Source organism: Carcharhinus amblyrhynchos, chromosome 8 (assembly GCF_965287045.1).
Source record: "Carcharhinus amblyrhynchos chromosome 8, sCarAmb.v2.hapA, whole genome shotgun sequence".
NCBI classification, from domain to species: domain Eukaryota; kingdom Metazoa; phylum Chordata; class Chondrichthyes; order Carcharhiniformes; family Carcharhinidae; genus Carcharhinus; species Carcharhinus amblyrhynchos.
In genome coordinates, this window is record NC_137331.1 from 77,327,872 (window position 1) to 77,347,562 (window position 19,691).

At 38.4% G+C, this 19,691-nt stretch overlaps 1 protein-coding gene across 2 annotated transcripts in view; it reads right to left on the minus strand.

Moving 5' to 3' along the window:
- LOC145346696 (tyrosine-protein kinase Yes) overlaps positions 1 to 19,691 on the minus strand; it is an 82,914-nt gene that overhangs the window by 20,528 nt on the left and 42,695 nt on the right. For both annotated transcript variants that reach the window (XM_080194303.1, XM_080194304.1), the window contains 4 exons: positions 16,411 to 16,510; positions 13,637 to 13,735; positions 3,326 to 3,429; positions 278 to 427 (listed from right to left, as the gene is read on the minus strand). In XM_080194303.1, the coding sequence (XP_080050429.1) occupies positions 278 to 427; positions 3,326 to 3,429; positions 13,637 to 13,735; positions 16,411 to 16,510 (453 nt within the window). The remainder of the gene's footprint in view (positions 1 to 277; positions 428 to 3,325; positions 3,430 to 13,636; positions 13,736 to 16,410; positions 16,511 to 19,691) is intronic.

Consider the following 19,691-nt stretch of genomic DNA (forward strand, 5'->3'; position numbering starts at 1 on the left):
TTCATCCAACAGCCAGCAACCCTGATTGTGCAATCGCTTCATCAGTATTGCACTGACCTGGAATGGGACTTGAATCTGAAACCTTGTGATGTAAAGACAAGTGTGCTATGAACTGAACCACAGCTGATACACAGCATAAAGTTCACATAAGCTTGTACCTCAGTGAATTAAGTAATTCTTTCTATTTTCAAACCGCATTTGTTTCATTATTCCACTTTTGAAAAACTACAAGTATTTCTGAAACTAATTTTTCTGAACCTTTTAGGAAAGGAGGTACCTGTGTAGTGTTTCACCAGTTTCTGTAGTGATTCAAACTGTGCTCTTGTTGTAATATAATAACCACCGCTGTCAAGTTTTCGGATTTTGTAGTGTTTGACATTATCACCTTTAACTTCATCCCAATCTCTTATTGAAAGAGAGTATGCACCTGAAAGAAAATTTAGGAAATAGTAAATTTTAAAATTCTTGTTTCCATTTTTAATAGATTTAGTGAAAGTACATGCCTCAAGTTTATTGATCAGTTCAGGTTTTCACCTATACCAACCAAATAGATAAGTGGATAAATATTTTTAGCTTCCCTTCGATCAACATTACTGTTCCACTGCAATGTCAACACGTTGTTCAGGAATAGAACAAGTGAGAGATCAGTCCTAAGTTACTGTGACACCTAAATCTCAAACTCCTTCCTTTTGCAATCTTTCATTTCCTTAACTATGTCACTGGCAACACTGCCTGAAACAATTGTCCACTTGTGCTCTCATCATGCTGTTACTTGCAACCCGAGCCTTCGATTGTTGTGAACCTTTGTTCTAGTCAGCTTATTGCTATACTCCTTGCTCACATCAGTGCTTCCCTCTGTCAACAGCAATTAATACTATGAAAATGAGCTCAACATTCTTACGCAAGTGCTTGTGCACTACACATTTAAATGCATGATTTACTAAAAATGACTGATGCATATACTATTACATTCTTGTAGACTAGAAACTTTTAAAAATAAATTTGACAGTTATTCACAGAAAGAATTACATCAAAATATTTAATGTTTTAAATTAAAGCCTTTAGTGTACAAGACAAATGAACAACACTATATTTTCATAGAAATCATAGAATCCCTACAGTGCAGGCGGCGATCTGGCCTATTGAGTCTGCACCGACAACAATCCACCCAAGCCCTATCCCCATAGCCCCACATATTTACCACTCTAACCTACACATCTCAGAACACTAAGGGGCAATTTAGCATGGCCAATTAACCTAACCAGACCATCTTTGGATTGTGGGAAGAAACCGGAGCACCCGGAGGAAACCCACACAGGCACGGGAAGAGTGTGCACACTCCACACAGACAGTGACCCAAACCAAGAATTGAACCCAGGTCCCTGGCGCAGTGAGGCAGCAGTACTAACCTCTGTGCCACCGTGTTGCCCTAAATGTAAACACTTGCATTTTAAATTTGAAAGTCTCAATAAACCACTTCCTATTCCACTTTTATTTTATCTAAGAGGTTCCCTGTATCTTGAGGGTTCCTTTCCTTCTCCTGGGATCAAGGTAAGCCACAGCTCTCAGGAATTCACTTTGATTCACCTCAATGTTCCTTCTATTTGCCAAAGTACAAAGAACAAAGAGCAAAGAAAAGTACAGCAGAGGAACAGGCCCTTCAGCCCTCCAAGCCTGTGCCAATTGTGATTCTCTAACACAACTAAAAGAAAAACCTTCTGCTCTTACTCAATCCGTATCCCTCTATTTACTCCCTATTCATGTACCCACCCAGATGCCTCTTAAACGTTGCTAATGTGCCTGCTTCCACCACGCATTCCAGGCACCCACCATTCTCTACGTGAAAAACTTCCCCAGCACATCTCCCTTAAACTTTCCTCCTTTCATCTTGAACCTGTGACCCCTTATAATTGACACTTCCACCCTGGAAAAAAGCCTTTGATTTTTTAGGAAATTTGGGCTCCTTTCAGTCGCATCTAGCTAGATGGCCCTCCAATACTCAATACCTCATGAACTCAAACTCCAGCTCAAGCATCAGCCATACTGCATTCTTGTTTGGTGACTCAGTTCGCCCTTAGTTTCTGATCTCTTGGTTCTGGCTACTCCACTACTCCTGGCAGATATTGTCTCTGCCTGTCCCAAATCTGCTCCCAAGCGAACTTCAAATAGCTATTTCAGTGAGAAACCTCTCAGATAAAATCATACAGTGGTCTACTATCATGGCAATGTGGCACACCTAGGATGCCCTAGATAGAGATCTAAACCAATCAACTTTACTTGCAAAATACCCTTTGATTTTCAGACTTGCACAAATCTGAACTATGTACATCTCGCATTGGGATAACAGCAATTTTAGCAGACACACTAGTTCCATTAAAAACAAAGAGGACCACTTGTTTATTATTTCCACACCTCTAACTCTGACCTCTAAATGAACATGGACCACTGTTTGAACTATTAATATCATGAAGCTGCTTACCAGTTTCTCAAACCCGGTTGTTTCCCCATTTATCCTCTCTGTGCTTCTGAGGGATCCAGATTTATTTTTGCTGAACTCTTCCTTTTTAAATACTTATAAAAGTTCAACAACCTTTGTAAACATTATGAATTTACTCTCATTCTGATTTCCCCCTTCTTTAAAATCAATTTCTTCTATTGTTGCTTTTAATACTGTCCCAATCCTCAGGCTTCTTAGTCAATTTGGTGACATTTTAAGCTTTTTCTTAATACGATCCTTAACTTCCAGTTACCATGGCACTGTCACTTTACTAGGGGAGTTTTTATCCCTCAAGAGAATGTATATTCATTGAGAATTATGAATGATTTAAATGGTTGTTGCCAGAACCATTATACTTTTTAATCTAATTACCCAATCTTTTTGAGCCAACTTGCTCCTCATTGCTCTGTAATTAGCTCAGTTTTAAATTTAAGACCTTTGCTTTCACTAAGCTACATCACCCTCAAAAGTTAATATGAAGTGCTATCATATTATGATCACTCTTCCCTAGAGGATCCTTTATGATGGTTACTAATTAATTCTGTCTAACTGAATACATTTAAAATAACCTGTTCCACCATTGGTTCCTTGACATTCTTTCTCGAAACCATCTGAAATGCATTCCATAAATTCATCATCCAAACTATTTCTGCCAATTTGTTAAGTTTATATGAAGACTGAAGTTCCCACATTATTGCAATACCCTTGTGTGCTTTTACATTTCCTGACTTTTAAAATTTATTCACTGTTGCTTCATAAAACCATCTGTATTATTTCAAATTTTCTGGACTATTTACTGTTGCATTAAACACTTAAAATGGCTACTACCTTTTGTGGTTTCACTTTCTCGAACTAAAAATGTGCCACGTGGATTTCCTGGATGTAGTAGTAATCGCTCTGCATCCTTACGACCCATTTTACCAAAATACCACCTAGAAACAAATCACAGAAAGAATGAGTAACACTTAACAACGTTGTCATAAAATGAGCTTTCTAACCAAACCATGTAGGAATCTAAAAACCAGGAGAAGCGTAATGCCTGAAGGTAATGACAAAGAATAGTGCTTTTGTCAGATTTCAAGTCTGAATCTTTTTTGCAATTTATGCAAAAGACTATTTTGTAAATTAGGTTGATCATAGGAACATCCATCAAGAGGATAAAAATATAAAGAAATTAGTCTTGCGTGAGCAAAAGACCAAAAGAATGAGGGTTTAGAATTGTAAGATTGTAGTGAGAATCATTGAAAAGTAAAAAGACTTCAGAAATTTCAGAGACTAATTGTACATTTACACCATTGTGTCAGTGAAAAGCAGGTTCATTTGCAGCAGTCCAGTTTTAAAGGTATTTTCTGCAAGGCCCTGAAGCTCAAATGCTATGATTTGAAAATAGCTGTAGCAGGTTTCCAGCATCAATGTTTTTGTTGTGCCATTGTTAACAAACTTTTCTATCACCAAATTTATCCTTTTATTTGTCCAGGATGTCAAGGGGTTAATGGTGGAACAGATTATTTTAAATGTATTCTTCAGTTGGACAGAAATAATTAGTAACCATCATAAAGGATCCTCTTAGGGAACAGTGATCATACAGCCCTTTAACAGCTATTCCCTTGGTATAGTTTTTAATTCCCAGCAAGTGTGCTTTCTCTCAAAGGGCGGTGGATACAGCATATACCCTGTGTTAACGGCACACAACTGCAAAAATGAATTAGCAAAACTAGAGGCCACTGCATACATATTGACTAATCTAGAGTCAAACCCTGACTTGACACTGAACAAATTAAGAGAATTAATTCTGCTTTGCTTTGGAGTCAATTTGCAGTCCATGACTCCACAGCTATTGTTTTCAAGTTTATTTATTAGTGTCACAAGTAGGCTTACATTAACACTGCAATGAAGTTACTGTGAAAATCCCCTAGTCGCCACAGTCTGGCACCTGTTCAGGAGTATTTAGCATAGCCAATACACCTAGCAATTAACTAATTAATTCTAACAATAATACATTTGAAATAATTTGTTCTACCACTGGTTCCCATCCTGTTTTCGAAACTATCTGAAACACATTCCATACATTCATCATCCAAGCATAGGAGGCTTAGGGGTGATCTTATAGAGGTCTATAAAATAATGAGGGGCATAGATCAGCTAGTCAATATATTTTCCCAAAGGTAGGGGATTCTAAAACTAGAGGGCATAGGTTTAAGGTGAGAAGGGAGAGATACAAAAAGGTCCAGAGGGGCAATTTTTTTCATACAGAGGGCTTCATGGGTAAGATGGGTATAGAGGAATATGGGTCAAATGCCGGCAATCAGGACTAGCTTAGGGATTACCAAAAGGGGCAGCATGGACAAATTGGGCTGAAGGGCCTTTTTCCATACTGTAAACCCCTATGACTCTAGTTCATAAATTTGCTGATAGTGCAAACCCAAAACTATTGTGCGTCAATGCAAATATATTGCAAATCTAGTCTTGGGACTGGCAATACAAAAAGGAAATAGAGAATGTGCATGTGTACAAACTGTTTGGAAAGCAAGTTGCTGATTTGCACATTCTAAGATTGGCCTTTTGGGAAATGCAATTTATCAATATATAAAATTGGAACTAATTATTGCTATATCATGGCTTGAAAAAAATCCGTATTTTGGGGACGAAGTGTCAGTTTGATTTGAAGTGGGAGTGTCAAAAGAAAAATATAAAAAAAGCTTGCATCATTATTTAAAAGGAGCAGTGTAAAAAGTGTTTCTCTAATGTGTTTGAAATAGCTCATCCAATTTTCAAGTGTTGTAATGACAGAATACACAGCTACATGGGATTCAGATCATCAGCATTTAGGCAATATGTCACACCAAGAACATTGCAGAGCATGAAACAGGGAACAATTGCTTTGAATTGAATTTGGAACCACTGGGGCACTAAATGACAGAAAGGCCAAATTTTACTTGGGCTAATGGCCTTCATTTTATGGCTACAGGGGCATGGAGTTTATGTTAGAACAACACAAATCAGTAGTTAGGTCACAACTCAAATACTGCATGCAGTTCTGATCGCCATATTACAGAAAGTTAGTGATTGCACTAAGAGGATGCAGAGGAAAATTACAAAGTCATTGACAAAGGTGGAGAAATTTAGTTGTGAGGAAAAACGTGATAGGGTATTTTGAGAATGGAGACTCAGCAGAGATTTAATTGAGGGCTTAGATTTAATGGATAGAAAGCTATTTCCCTCAGCAAGAGAGGACCAATACCAGGCGTTGCAGCTTTGAAATAATTAGTAGTAGGGATGGAGAGGAGCTAAGAATAGTTTCACCCAAAGATAAGTGAGGGATCTAGAACTGAGCAGAAACCTTGATCGCATTTAAGAAACAGCCAAACGTGCGCTCAGAAATGCTGTAGCTTACAAGGCTACGGACCAATAGCTGGAAATTGGAATCAGGCTGAATATTTTACAGTTATTGTATAATTCTGTGATTCTTAGAAACAGTAAAACCTTGTTGCGACTATCAGATTGGCACGATTGAATTTTGATGCTAAAATAATAAGATGAAGCTTGGACTGATATAAGCTCACAATCCAAAAGTGAAGCTTGTTATTTACCTAGAGGTGATATTTGCGCAGATATAGAGTGGCACAGTGGTGAGTACTGCTACCTCAGTGCCAGGACTCAGGTTCAATTCCAGCCTTGAGTGACTGCCTGCGTGGAGTTTGCTCATTCCCCCAGTGTCTATGTGGGTTTCCTCTGGATTCCTCCCACAGTCCAAAGATGTGCAGGTTAGATGGATTGGTCATGCTAAATTGCCCATTAGTGTCCAAAGATGAGTAGGTTATGGGGATTAGTGGGGTAAATACATGGAGTTATGGGCTTAGGGCCTTGGTAAGATGCTCTGTCGAAGAGTCAGTGCAGACCCAATGGGCGAAAGGGCCTCCTTCTGCACTGCACTACAATCACCCCAAGCCTCCTCTGCTTGGATGATGAATGTATGGAATGTGTTTCAGATAGTTTCGAAAACAGGATTGGAACCAGTGATCCTATGATTCTACTTCTTGCGATTAAAGAATTGTTCAATTTTAGTTAAATGTGGAATGCAAGAAAAAAATTTGTTTTAAAATATTTGAATGCTTAGTGATTATTTCAGAAAAAATTACTGAGATAGTTGCTTGTGGAATTACATGTGTATTAATTCAGTAAGAAGCACTCATCAATAAAAACTTCTATCTCTGAAACTGCCCAGCTGCGCAAGTGGTAAATAACTAAGCAACTTTCAGGAAATGGAACTTCACCGTCACACATTCAAAAACAAAATTGCTGCTTCATGAGTGAGATAAATGGATATCATGATATCTTTGGTGTAACATTGTGCCTTTCAAGACCTCAGGACATCCTTCTGAGTGCCCCAGTGATTCCAAATTCAATTCAAAGCAATTGCTCCACTTCATGCTCTGCAATGTTCCTGGTGTGACATATTGCCTAAATGCTGATAATCTGAATCCCACATAGCTGTGTATTCTGTCATAACAACACTTGAAAATTGGATGAGCTATTTCAAACATATTAGAGAAACACTTACTACACTGCTTCTTTTAAATAATGACGCAAGCTTTTTTTTGATCACATTTGACACTTCCACTTCAAATCAAATTAACACTTTGTCCCCAAAACACATATTTTTCAAGCCATCATATAGCAATGAATTATTTACAGCTAATGAAGTATTTCTGAAATTTAGTCAATGTGGTTATGTAGAAAACATAGCAGCCAATTTCCAAATAGCAAGCTCCCACAAACGGCAATGTGATAATGACCAGACATTTGTTTTTGGAAGGCTGACTGAGACACGAATATTGACCAAGACACCAGAAATAACTCCCCTATTCTTTAAAATAGTGCCATGTGATCATTCACATCATCTGAAGTAGACTTGGTTTAAGGCTTCATTTAATTTTTAGATGAGTGCAAAAAGAAAAATAGTATAAAATAAACTGATTAAAGTTGTGGGAAGTACTTCGCAGAACTGCAAATTTATGTTAAATGTCATGCAAGAACAAAAGCTGGGCCTAAAGCACAAATATGCAAAAATATCAACTTAATATTTACCAAGTGAAGATTTCTTGGCAGTCTTTGTTATATAAATGACCAGTTTTTAGCTTTTGGAGGGGAGAAAAAAGGAAAAGGAGGAAGGGAATTAACTGATTTTGCAGAGAAGGAACAAGAGCGTTTCCAGTGGATAACCATTTAAAATGGCGATAGCTTTTTCCCAAGTGACAGGCAACTAAATAAAGAAACTAATTAAACAGTTTTCAATTTATTTACTTCTTAGACAACAGACCTGAGGAAACAACCACGGACAATGAACCACACTTTACTGCTGCAGAACGTGCTAACTTAACTAAATGGAATTAAACAATAATTTTGTTTTCCATGCCACCAAGTGTGTTTTGGAAATGATGTTCAAACATTTGAAAAAGTACTCTAAGCAAATACTACCCCTGACAAGTGGGAAATTAAACTGATCCTGTAGCAGTTGTTAAGCTTTCTACTGTTGCACAAACAGCCCAAACTTTAACTGACCACTCTCCTAGTGCATTATTTCCTTTCCAAGATGCAAACATTTAAGCCTGACTTTGCCAGTTATTGAAGAAAAATAAGGATGGCAGAAAGCTCTGCATAGCATAAGTCAAATAATATTTAATGTGCATCAACAACGCACATGGAAAATTTGGGAAAAAAACTTTATGTTTGGGCTGGGGGAGAGAGAATGAGTCGCCCGAACCACATTAAATAGTGTAATAATACCTAGATATGATTCAAATCAAAGCAATTAGATATTTACCTTGGGAAGGACCGGCAGTCTGCTCCTCCCCTTTCAGGAAGGGAAATTCTGTATCGCCTATTAAGTTGCCATTAGTTTATTCATTAGTGTCACAAATAGGCTTACATTAACACTGCAATGAAGTTATTGTGAAAATTCCCTAAAGTCGCCACGTTCTGGCACCTGTCTGAGTAGAACGTGGGAGAATTTAGCATGGCCAATGCACCTAACCAGCACGGCTTTCTGACTGGGAAGAAATCAGAGTACCCAGAGGAAACCCCTGCAGGCATGGGATTATGTAAAGACTACAGAAAACAAAAACTGAACTAAGGCTTAATGAAAATATTAGTCAACTTAGATGGATTGAAGTGGACTATAATGCTCAGTACATAAATGAGGGTACAGGATAATGCAGTCTGGTGGCCAGAAGAAAGTAATTCTCAAGATGGGAAGGAAGCTCTAATCCAGTAGTGCCAACATAAAGACTGTTAGAAAAAATTATCCAATTATTAAACAGGGCTTTGTTGCTGCTTTGTATCCCTATTTGAAACAGTCCTTAAAGACCAATATTACAGTGTGATAATTCCATTTGGAGGGTAAGGTCAATCTTTACAGCTCATTTTTAATTGCCCTCAAGATACAAATCAGTAGCTTACAAGGCCATTTCAGTAGCTAGTTAAGAAGCAATCTACATTCATGTGGGTCTGAAGTCATAGATTGGCAAGACAAGGTAAGAATGGCAGCTTTCATTCCCAAAAAGAGTGAATTAGACAGGGTTTTACGATAATCTAGTAGTTTCATGGTCAGGATTAGCCATAGGAATATTAGAAATAGCAGGAGGCCATTCTGTCTGCATGAGCCATCCAATTCATGGCTGATCAGCTACATCTTACATCATTTTCCCCATGTCCCTTTATGTCATTTCTATTTTGAACATACTCAATGACTGAGCTTCCACCACCCTCTGGGGCAGCGTTTCTAAAGATTTCCATGTTCTGAATGAAGAAATTCTCCCTCATCTCAGTCTTATTGGCTGCATCTGCATGTCAGCTTTCAACAACTTATGAACAAGGATACCCAGGTAGGTCCCTTTGGACATTAACACTTCCTAATCTTTCACCATTTAAAGTGGATAAATTCACACTTATTCATTTTATATTTCATCTGCCATATTCTTGCCCATTCATGTAGCCTGTCCAAATTCCCTTGGAGTCTCCTTGCATTCCCCTCACTTCACCTCCGAGTTTTGTCTCATCTGCAAGTTTGGAAATATTACATTTGGTTCCCACAACCAAATCATTTATACAGATTATGAACAGCAGTGGCCCAAGCACTAATCATTTCAGCCTGCCACCCTGAGAATGATCTGTTTGTTCTTACTTGTTCAGTAAGTTAACAAGTATGCTTCCATACCCATTATTAATATTTGACTATTTATATATGGGTATACAAAGTACTGGTGATCAGACAGCCTCAATTAATCATATAAGATCATAAGGGGTAGGAACAGAAGTAGACCATTTACATAGAAACATAGAAGATAGGTGCAGGAGAAGGCCATTTGGCACTTGGAGCCTGCTCTGCCATTCATTATGATTATGGCTGACCATCCAACTCAATAACCCAATCCTGCTTTTTCCTCATAACCTTTGGTCCCATTCGCTCCATTTGATCCATCTGCCATTCAAAGGGATTTTGACTGATCTCCAATTCATCCTCAACTCCATTTTCTTGTCTTATCCCGATAACCCTGGATTCCCTTATCAATTAAAAATCTGTCTATCTCAGCCTTGAACATACCTAACAACCCTGTACAGCCTCCTGTATTAAAGAATTGCACAGCTTCTCTATTCTCACAAGAAATTCCTCCTCATTTCATTAAATTGGTCACTCCTTACTCTGAGGTTATGCCCTCTGATCCTATACTCTCTCAAAAGGAGAAAAGAAAATCTCAGCATCTACCCTGTCAAGCTCCCTGATAATCCTATGTTTTAATAAGGTCACTTTTCAGACCCAATCTATTCAAAAAAAAATCTCTCCATACTTGAGATCAACCTAGTGTATTTTCTCTAGGATGTCTACAATGCCTGTTTGTCTTTTCTTAAAGGGGACCAAAACTGCTCACAGCATTCCAGTGTGGTCTAACGAATGTCTAGTTTAGTTTTAGCAAGAATTTCCTTTTTTAAAATCTCATTTCCTTTGAAATAAAGGCCAATATTCCATTTACCTTCCCCATTACCTGCTGAGCTTGCATGCTAGCTTTTTGTGATCTTTGAATCATAAAATCCCTACAGTGCAGACGGAATCCATTCGGCCCTTCGATTCTACACCAATTCTACGACAGAGCATCTTACCCAGGTCCGTTTCCTTAACCCCATGTATTTACCTGGCTAACCCCCCTAATTTACACATCTTGGGACACTAAGGAGCAATTTAGCATGGCCAGCCCACCTAACCTGCACATTTGGATTGTGGGAGGAAACCAGAACACTCGGAGGAAACCCACAACTCGCAAACTCCACAGTCACCCAAGGCTGCAACTTGGGTCCCTGGTGCTGTGATGCAGCAGTGCTAACCATTGTACTACCGTGCACCCAATTCCTCCGTGCTGCAGCTTTCTGCAGTCTATCTAAATATTCAGCTCCTTCATTCTTCCTAGAGCATAATTTCACATTTTCCCACATTGTATTCTATCTGCAAGTTTTTGCCCACTCACTTAACCTGTCTACATGTTTCTGTGGGCTGTGTGTATCATCCCCCATGATTTGCCTGGGCTTGTAAAATATCACTTACTGTCCTGTCTGGAGACAATACACATCTCTTTAACCTATGCTGATGCTATCTACACTCACATTGTCTGCATCTTTACGGCTTGAATAGCAGGTTAGCGGCAAAGGCTTGCAATCTAATCAGTATTCTGCAAAATGTGTGTGTCTTTATATGCCTTTCTCTGATCAGAACCTTCCATACACCTGACAAAAGCACACCGTTTCCAAAACCAAATAAACTGGTTGGACTTAAACCTGGTGTTGTGAGACTTCTTACTGTATCTTCCTCACCACTTGCCTTCTGACCTATATTTATGTCATCCACAATCCTGCTAATAGTACGCTCACTTCCCTCATCCAAGTCATTAATACATATTGTAAATAATTGTGGACCCAGCACTAATCCCTGTGGCACTCCATTACTTTCAGGCTGCCATCCTGGAAATGCTCTTATCCCAACTTGCTGTCTTTTAATAGTTAGCCAATCCTCTATCCATGCTATACTATTTGAGTCTGTTGCAATTAAAAATTGCATTAATTTAGTAACCACGAAATTTTATATTTCATATTTCCACATCTGAGAAACATTTCAAATATTGAAATGCAGTCAAATATAGCAGTCAATTAATACACAAAATGATGGAAAAGCCTAGCTGCTGGTCCACAGAACTGGCCTCATAGTAATGTTGCAGCCATAGATCAGACCAGCACTTCCTTCCACCTGCCAGTACAAAAATTCTGTAAAATTCCTTTCCAAAAACCAAAGGCAATGAAAATGAGTTCAATAAGACCGCAAAGGCCACAAAACAGCCAATGTTTTACCGGCTTTTTTGTACGTTGAGATACTATCTTAGCTAGGAACTGATCCTGCTCCCTTTGAATGTTATGATGTGGATGTGCCGGCGCTGTACTGGGGTAAACAGTGAACCTGCACCAACTTCATGAACTGACAATTTATTTCAAAGGGAAATGACCCTCAGAAGAAAACTTTTGAGGTGAGATCTTGTTTTATTTTTATGTAACTTACTCACATACTTCCTGTTTCACCCTAACTGATCTAAAAGCACAGGTAGTAGCACTGCTGCCTCACAGCACCAGGGGTCCTGGTTCAATTCCCAGCCTGGGTCACCGTCTCTGTGGAATCTGCATGTTCTCCCTGTGTCTGCGAGGGTTTCATCGGGTATTCCGGTTTCCTCCCACAAACTGAAAGATGTGCTGGCTAGGTGTACTGGCTGTGCTAAATTCTCCCTCAGTGTACCCAAACACATGCTGGAGTGTGGTGACAGTAATTTCATTGCAATGTTAATGTAAGCCTACTTGTAACACTAATAAATAACCTGTAAAAAATTCAAAAAGTCCATTCATATGGAATGTTCCAGCCCCTTCATTAATTTAAACACCTTGATGGAAATTCCCAACGTCTATATTTTCTGGAACAACACCACACAGCTCCCTTAGCCCATAATGATAAGGGGATTTAAATAATTTTGGTCAATCTAATGGCCCTTCTTTGAACCCTTTCCAAGACACCCATATTATCCAATATGTGAAGGAACCAATGGTCTAAGTATTTTAAATGAGGCCTAACCAAACAAACTCCCACAATAGTAACAGAGTTATGTTACTTGTGGTGGTTGAAGACTGAGTGTTCAGCATTGCACAACATCCTGTTCTTTGTAAAGTGCCATGTAACCAAGATGCTCATCCAAAAAATCTATTTCATGTTTACTTGAAAAGCAGTGACAATGCAACATTCACTCCACAGCAGACTGAAGTGTCATCTTTAATCATCAATGAAAATCCTACAAAGGAACTTGAATCCCAAACCTTCTGAACGAAGGACAGATTGCGGCCGGCTGATAACCTAATTGAGTTCAGGCAAGTTCAGAAACATTGGATAGTAACTGACAAAGCATTAAACCAAAGGGTTTGGAGCACACACAAGTGCTTGCATAAACTGGAGCCACTCCTTTGAACATTTGGGCCAGTATAGTTGCTCAAATACAATCTCCCAATGCACACAACGAATACTCTCCACGGATTGTAATAAAGGTCATGCAATTCCACTCAGGGTAAAGTGGTCTCAACCTCACTTTACAGTAAAACATGCATGTATACACACAGATAACTAACTTCTTCCATGTCTCTTTTATCATTGTTTTCCATCAGATCTGTCATAATTTACTCATGATACTATACCATATTAAATCCTGAAAATGACAACTGCAACTATAGGATAAGAAATATTTACCATGTTTATTTGTAAAACTATTAAGTTTTTAACATTCAGTTTTTAATGGTTATAAGTATCTTAAAATTATAAAAGTGAAAACTGATGACAGAACTGTAAGAAAAATGCTAGGAAGAAACAACTACAACAGCAGAAAGAGTACATCATACCATGGAGCTAATGAAAATCTTTGAGTCAGCTACTAATCTCGATTTTAACAAACATGTTAAGATAAGCAATTTTTAAAAAATGAAACAGCTAGCAGACTTCAAATGGTGAAATTTTAAACACCCGCATCAAATTTCCTCAAATACTTGAAACGGAGAACAAGATCTTACTCTTCTGCTTGAATGGAGTCAGCAGGAGCCACATAATTGCTGGGAATGTAACCATTTTTCCCTGTAGTGATAGATCGAGCTTCCCACCAGTCTCCTTCCCTGTAAAGGCAAAAGAGCACCAGATATCTAGCAGTTCTTTGAGTTGGTCATTCTAGGATATTGTAATAAATGTCACTTTAAACGCTTCAGAGAAGATCTGAACCTGGATTGCAAAATCATGTCGAAAATTATTTTAAGTATACAGAAAAGATAAATTTATGCAACACTTCTTACATCCTTGGGTTGCCTCAAAATATTCTGCACTCAAATTCCTTTATGACTCAATCACCATTTCACTAAAATCCTTCAATCACCTTTCTGGTGGGTTTGCTGCATGCTGAATGCTTGCCAGAGAACTGCCCTTTTTCAAAATAGTGCTATGGTGCCCAGCTAAACAGGGTCTCAATTTAACACTGATCTGAAAATGGCACCTCTCATAATGCAGCAGTCACTGCACTGTGTCATCAACACTGTTTTCTCTGAATTTGAAGTGTTAAATGCACAACAAAAATGTCAATGCTTCTGAGCAAATAATTACATCAGGAAATTGGAATGGATTCAATCATACAGGAAAAGTGAGAAATTTTAAATAGTGATCATTTTTGCTAATGTCTATTGCATATCGACACTCAAGTTCATAGATCATTTGAAAAGAAGTGAAGCTGTTATGCCTCAATGCTCCAAACCACAGTACTTGCAGTCTGACTTAGATCAGTAGTTCTTAAACTTTAAGGCGTAGCTCACTGTTGAGTTGCCTGGAGTGCCCAGATGGAGCATGGCAAATGGGTTGAGGAACAAAACACTAATATTCCATGTGTAGCAGCTATATATGATATGGAGATGTCAGTGTTGGACTGGGGTAAACACAGTAAGAAGTCTCACAACACCAGGTTAAAGTCCAACAAGTTTATAGTCCAACCTGTTGAACTTTAAGCTGGTATTGTGAGACTTCTTGCTGTGTAGCAGCTATATAAGCATCACGAATGCCAACAGGTCAGTGGAATCCCAAAAGCACTTTCTGTTAAAGGGTTAGCACTTCCTTAAAAGGTGTAATACTTCTTCTATAATGACCATTACTTAACAGCCTAAATTGTTAACATTTAAATCAGATCTGTAGAAATTAATTACATTTGAAAGACAAATATATTATTTTGGGCCTTAAAAATTCCTTGAATATTTGCAAAACATCAGTCAAAATCATGAAATAAAGAAACAGAGTTAACGCTAAGTCTAGCTAAGATCAAGTATAGTATCGACATGCTGTGCATGGTTGAAGTCATTAGGTTACATTTTAGCTTCATTTGAAGCAATTTTTAAAAGCGGCATCTCAGCCTTTTGGCTAAGATGCAAATGAGATCAAGCCTTGGAAAAGGAACTATGCCTACTCCAAACAGCTTGGATCATGTAGATCAAGCCCAAGACAGGAGGTGAGAGCCCTGTCTTGTCAGCTTGGATCAGGAATGTCTCAACTTGTTGAGACTCTGAATTGGACTTGATTTGATTGAATTGGAATAAAAACAAAAAAAAGACTCACAATATGTTAACACTGTTTCTTTTTCCACTGATGCTGCAGACCTGAGTTTTTCTAGTATTTTTTGTTTTTATTTCAGATGTCCAGGAACTGGAGTATTTTGCTTTTATTTTAGTCAAATTCATGTTGCTCAAGAGCACAATTTTAGTGAAAAAGTTTGCAATTGTAATGTTTAAACTTGTGGTCTGGGTGGGATATACATGCATGAAAATGAAGGCAATCTGTCAAATAAAATTATTATAAAATCTAATGAATCTTACAATTTTTCAGTAGGATTTTCTATTTTGCTTTAGTTTCCCTCCACTCTCATACTGCAATTTTTATTAAAGATAACCAGCATCAGTATCTATTTTACCTGTGTCAATATGCATTCAAAAGGAAATACTATAAATTTGAAATAAAAACAAATTGCTGGAGATTCTCAGTAGGCCAGCCCACATCTGTGAAGAGAAAGTTACTTTTCGGGTCAATTACCTTGCATCCAAACTCTGACCATTAACCTGAAACATTAACTCTTGCTTCTCATCAGAATTTAGAAGAACGAAAGGGGATCTTATAGAAACATATAAAATCCTCATGGTACTGGACAGGCTAGATGTGGGAAGAATGTTCCCGATGTTGGGGAAGTGCAGAACTAGGGGCTCACAGTCTAAGAATAAGGGGTTAGCCATTCAGGACTGAGATGAGGAAAAATTTCTTCAGAGTTGTGAACCTGTGGAATTCTCTACCAGGGAAAGCTGTTGGGGCCAGTTTGTTAGATAAATTCAAGAGGGAGCTGGACTTGGCCCTTGTGGCTAAAAGGATCAAGGGGGTGGAAACAAAATGGAAGTGGGATATTGAAAGTGCATTATCTACCATGATCATATTGAATGGTGGTGCAGGCTCAAAGGACTGAATGGCCTACTCCTGCACCTATTTTCTACGTTTCGCTTCACTGATGCTGCCAGGTCTGCTGACTATCTCCAGCATTTTCAGTTTTAAGGTATACATGTAATAGGACTTGAAATGTAGTGCAGCTATCAAAAATTTGGTACCTGGTTTAGGGATCTTTCAATATGGTGATGTCATCAATGCTTTTCAATGGAAACCAGTGATAAAGGGATGCTTACAACTTTAGTGTAGGGTAGTGTTTAAGCTTTTTTGAGTCACAAAATCCACTTAATTTGTAATTAACCAGCTATTTCCAGAAGTCCAAAATACTTACGTATTGTTTATGATCTGGAATCTCTCACCCTTTTTGAAGGACAGATCTTCTGTTGTTCTTGCTTCATAATCGTATAAGGCCACAAAAATAGTTACTCCACCTTTAAGAAGATCACAAACTTCAGTTACTCCCTTTTCTAAATTTGCAGTTTTCAAAAATTGACACATAATATTGATAACTTAAACTCAAAACCACAAACACTAAAATTACTAACTTCATGGTAGTTAAATATCAATAGCCGCTACTGGTTCACACACCTAGGCTTGCAAGTTATAAAAGCCTGCGAGAGAGGAGATTCATGCAAGGGACTTTGCTCCTGATTCTTTTAGATAACTAATTACTGTCAGCAGGCTCTCCTGTTCTTAAGCACACGAAGCAGTCTCAGTCACAAAAATGGCAATAGCCATAACTAGAGCTCATCTATGGGCGAGGCTGACCTTAACACTTTCATCTTATTAAACAACAGAGCTCCCCATTGACAGCAGTTAATTGAGAAATACAGTTTTGGCTGGCATATGAAACTAGAGGCCCTCAGCTTTGCAGTATAGATATCATTCGCAATTTAAACAATTTCAATTACACTAGAACTATATACAAGTGAAACAGTACAGATACATATGATATGCAAACTGTAGAATAATTCACTGTTACATATTTTATAACAGCTTTATAACTGTTTATCAGAAGATGTAATTTGAATAGACAAAGTCAACAGAACAAGACTAAAGTTAAAAAGGAAATTCAGAAAGCTGTGACTTCAGCTGCTTTTATTACCTTCTTTTAATCATAAAGTCAGAAGTAGGGACGTTTGTTGATGATTACGCAACGTTCAGCACTATCCGCAATGATTCAGATACTGAAGCAGTCCATATGCAGCAAGGCTTGGATAACGCTCAACTTGGGCTGATAAGTAGAAAGTTACATTCATGCCACACAATTGCCAGGCAATGACTATCCCTGAAAATAGATAATTCAACCATCTCCCATTGTCATTCAATGGTATTATCACTGTTGAGTCCCCCAGTACCAAGTTCCTGGGGATCACCATTGACCAGAAGCTGAACAGGACCAGCCATATAGTGCGGCTACAAGGGCAGGTCACAGACTGGGAATTCTGCAGCAACATACCACCAAACCTACAAAAAACTGTCCATCAACTGGAAGGCACATAACAGGAATACGTTTAAATGCTCTCCACTTGCCTGGATGAGTGCGGCTCCAACAACATTCAAAAATCTCAATATCACCCAGGACAGAGAAGTCCGTTTGATTGGAACCTCATCCACCACCTTCAACGTTCACTCACTCCACCACTAACACACAATCACAGCAGTGTGTACCATCTACAAGATGCAGTGCAGCACCTGGCCTCCTTTGACAGCATCTTCCAAACCTGCAAACAATACCTCCTACAAAGCCAAGGGTAGCAGATCCTCCAATCCACACACCAGCCTGACTTAGAACTACATCACCATTCTTTCACTGTCACTGGGTCAAATTCCTGAAACACCCTTCCTAACAGCACTGCGAGAGTACCTACACCACATCGGCTATAGCAATTCATGACAGCGGCTCTCCATCAACTTCAAGGGCAATTAATGATGGACAATAAATGCTGCTTCAACCAGCGACGTACACATCCCCTGAAAAATTTTTTTAAAAATGCTACACTTGTACAGGGGCTTACTGAGACTGCATCTGGAGCACCTGGTACAGTTTGGGTCTCCTTACTCAAGAAAATATATATTTGCATTAGAGAAGATCCATGGAAGGTTTGTTTGTCTGATTTCTGAGATGAAGGGGTGATCTTCTGAGAAACTACTGATCAGATTAGGCCTGAGGGAACGTGATAAGATGGATGCTGAGAGAATGTTTTCCTGTGCGTGTGTGTGTGTGTGTGTGTGTTTGTTTTTGGGGGACGGGGGAGACGGGGGGGGGGGGGAGGGATTTTAGAACTAGTGGAACAAATTAAAGATCAGGGGTCTCCCATTTAAATATGGGATCAGGATATGTTTGTTTCAGAGGATTATTAAATTGTACCATTTACTTCCCCAGAAAGCAGTGGAATCAGTGAATATATTCACCGTTGAGTTTGATAAATTTTTGATCAACAAGGTAGTCAAGGATTATGAAGGGCAAACAAGAAAAGTGCAGTGAGGCCACAATCAGATCATTCATAATCTTACTAAATAGCAGAGCAGATGCAATGGGCTGAATGCCCTACTTCTGCTCTTAATTGTGAGCATTAAAAAAATGTTGGAAACACAAAACAGATCTGGTACCATCTTTAGTGAGAAGAGTTGCCATCTCAGCATGATGAGCTCTCATCAAAACTGGGAAATGTTGGAGATACGATTGATTTTAACCAAGTACAGTCTAATGGGGGATAAAGAGTGGGAAAAAGAATAAATAAGGTGGTCCACAGTTGAGGGGAATGCATTCACAGTATTTTGATCTTGTACTCATGAACATTGCTTAATGAGAGGTCATATAATGATAATTCATTTTTACAAATGGCAACAAATTTTGTCAGAGATAATGGCAAATCATTTTCGTAAGAGACCAGACAGAAGAGTCACTATTGGACCAGACAAACTGAAGACAGTCATAGGAAAGACCATTTCCCAGTTTTCTTTTTACATTGATTCTGCATCAAAATTCTCCAAATTCCCTTTTTAGTGTCCCTTTATAGTATCTCATTTAATCATTTAAAAAAATGAAATGGTTTTCTGCAACATCAGGCCAGTTTGTAATCTATTTCACAATTCTATACATTCTGTGGGAAAAAAATTGGTAATTTTTTATTTTAGTAATGCTAATGCGCTCATTGTTCTTCAAACCCTGTACCACGCAAAAGACCTTTCTTGGATCCAAATGGTCTAAAGTTTTGCAGATGTTAAGGATCTACAGCAAATCAACCTTTATGTGCCTTTTAAGGCAGTAAATGCTTGTGGTAGACAATCTCAGCTCTTACTGTTCAGGAATCATCCTCAAAGTTTTACTCTGGGCACCTTACAATAATTCTGCATCTTTCCAGTAATTTTGACAGCAAAACTGAACTGAACACAATTTTCCAAAGACAGCCTCATTGAGGTCAAATACATCTTAAAAATGAGCTCATTTGACAAGTTGCTAATTTTGCAACAAATTCCAACGTTATTAGTTTCTACATTACTTGTAGACACAAAATTGATGGTTTGAATGACTTATCCACCAAGTAGTCTTTCTTGCTGTTACCTGAAGCAGAAATTTACTTCACCACAAAGTCATTGGTCTTCTGC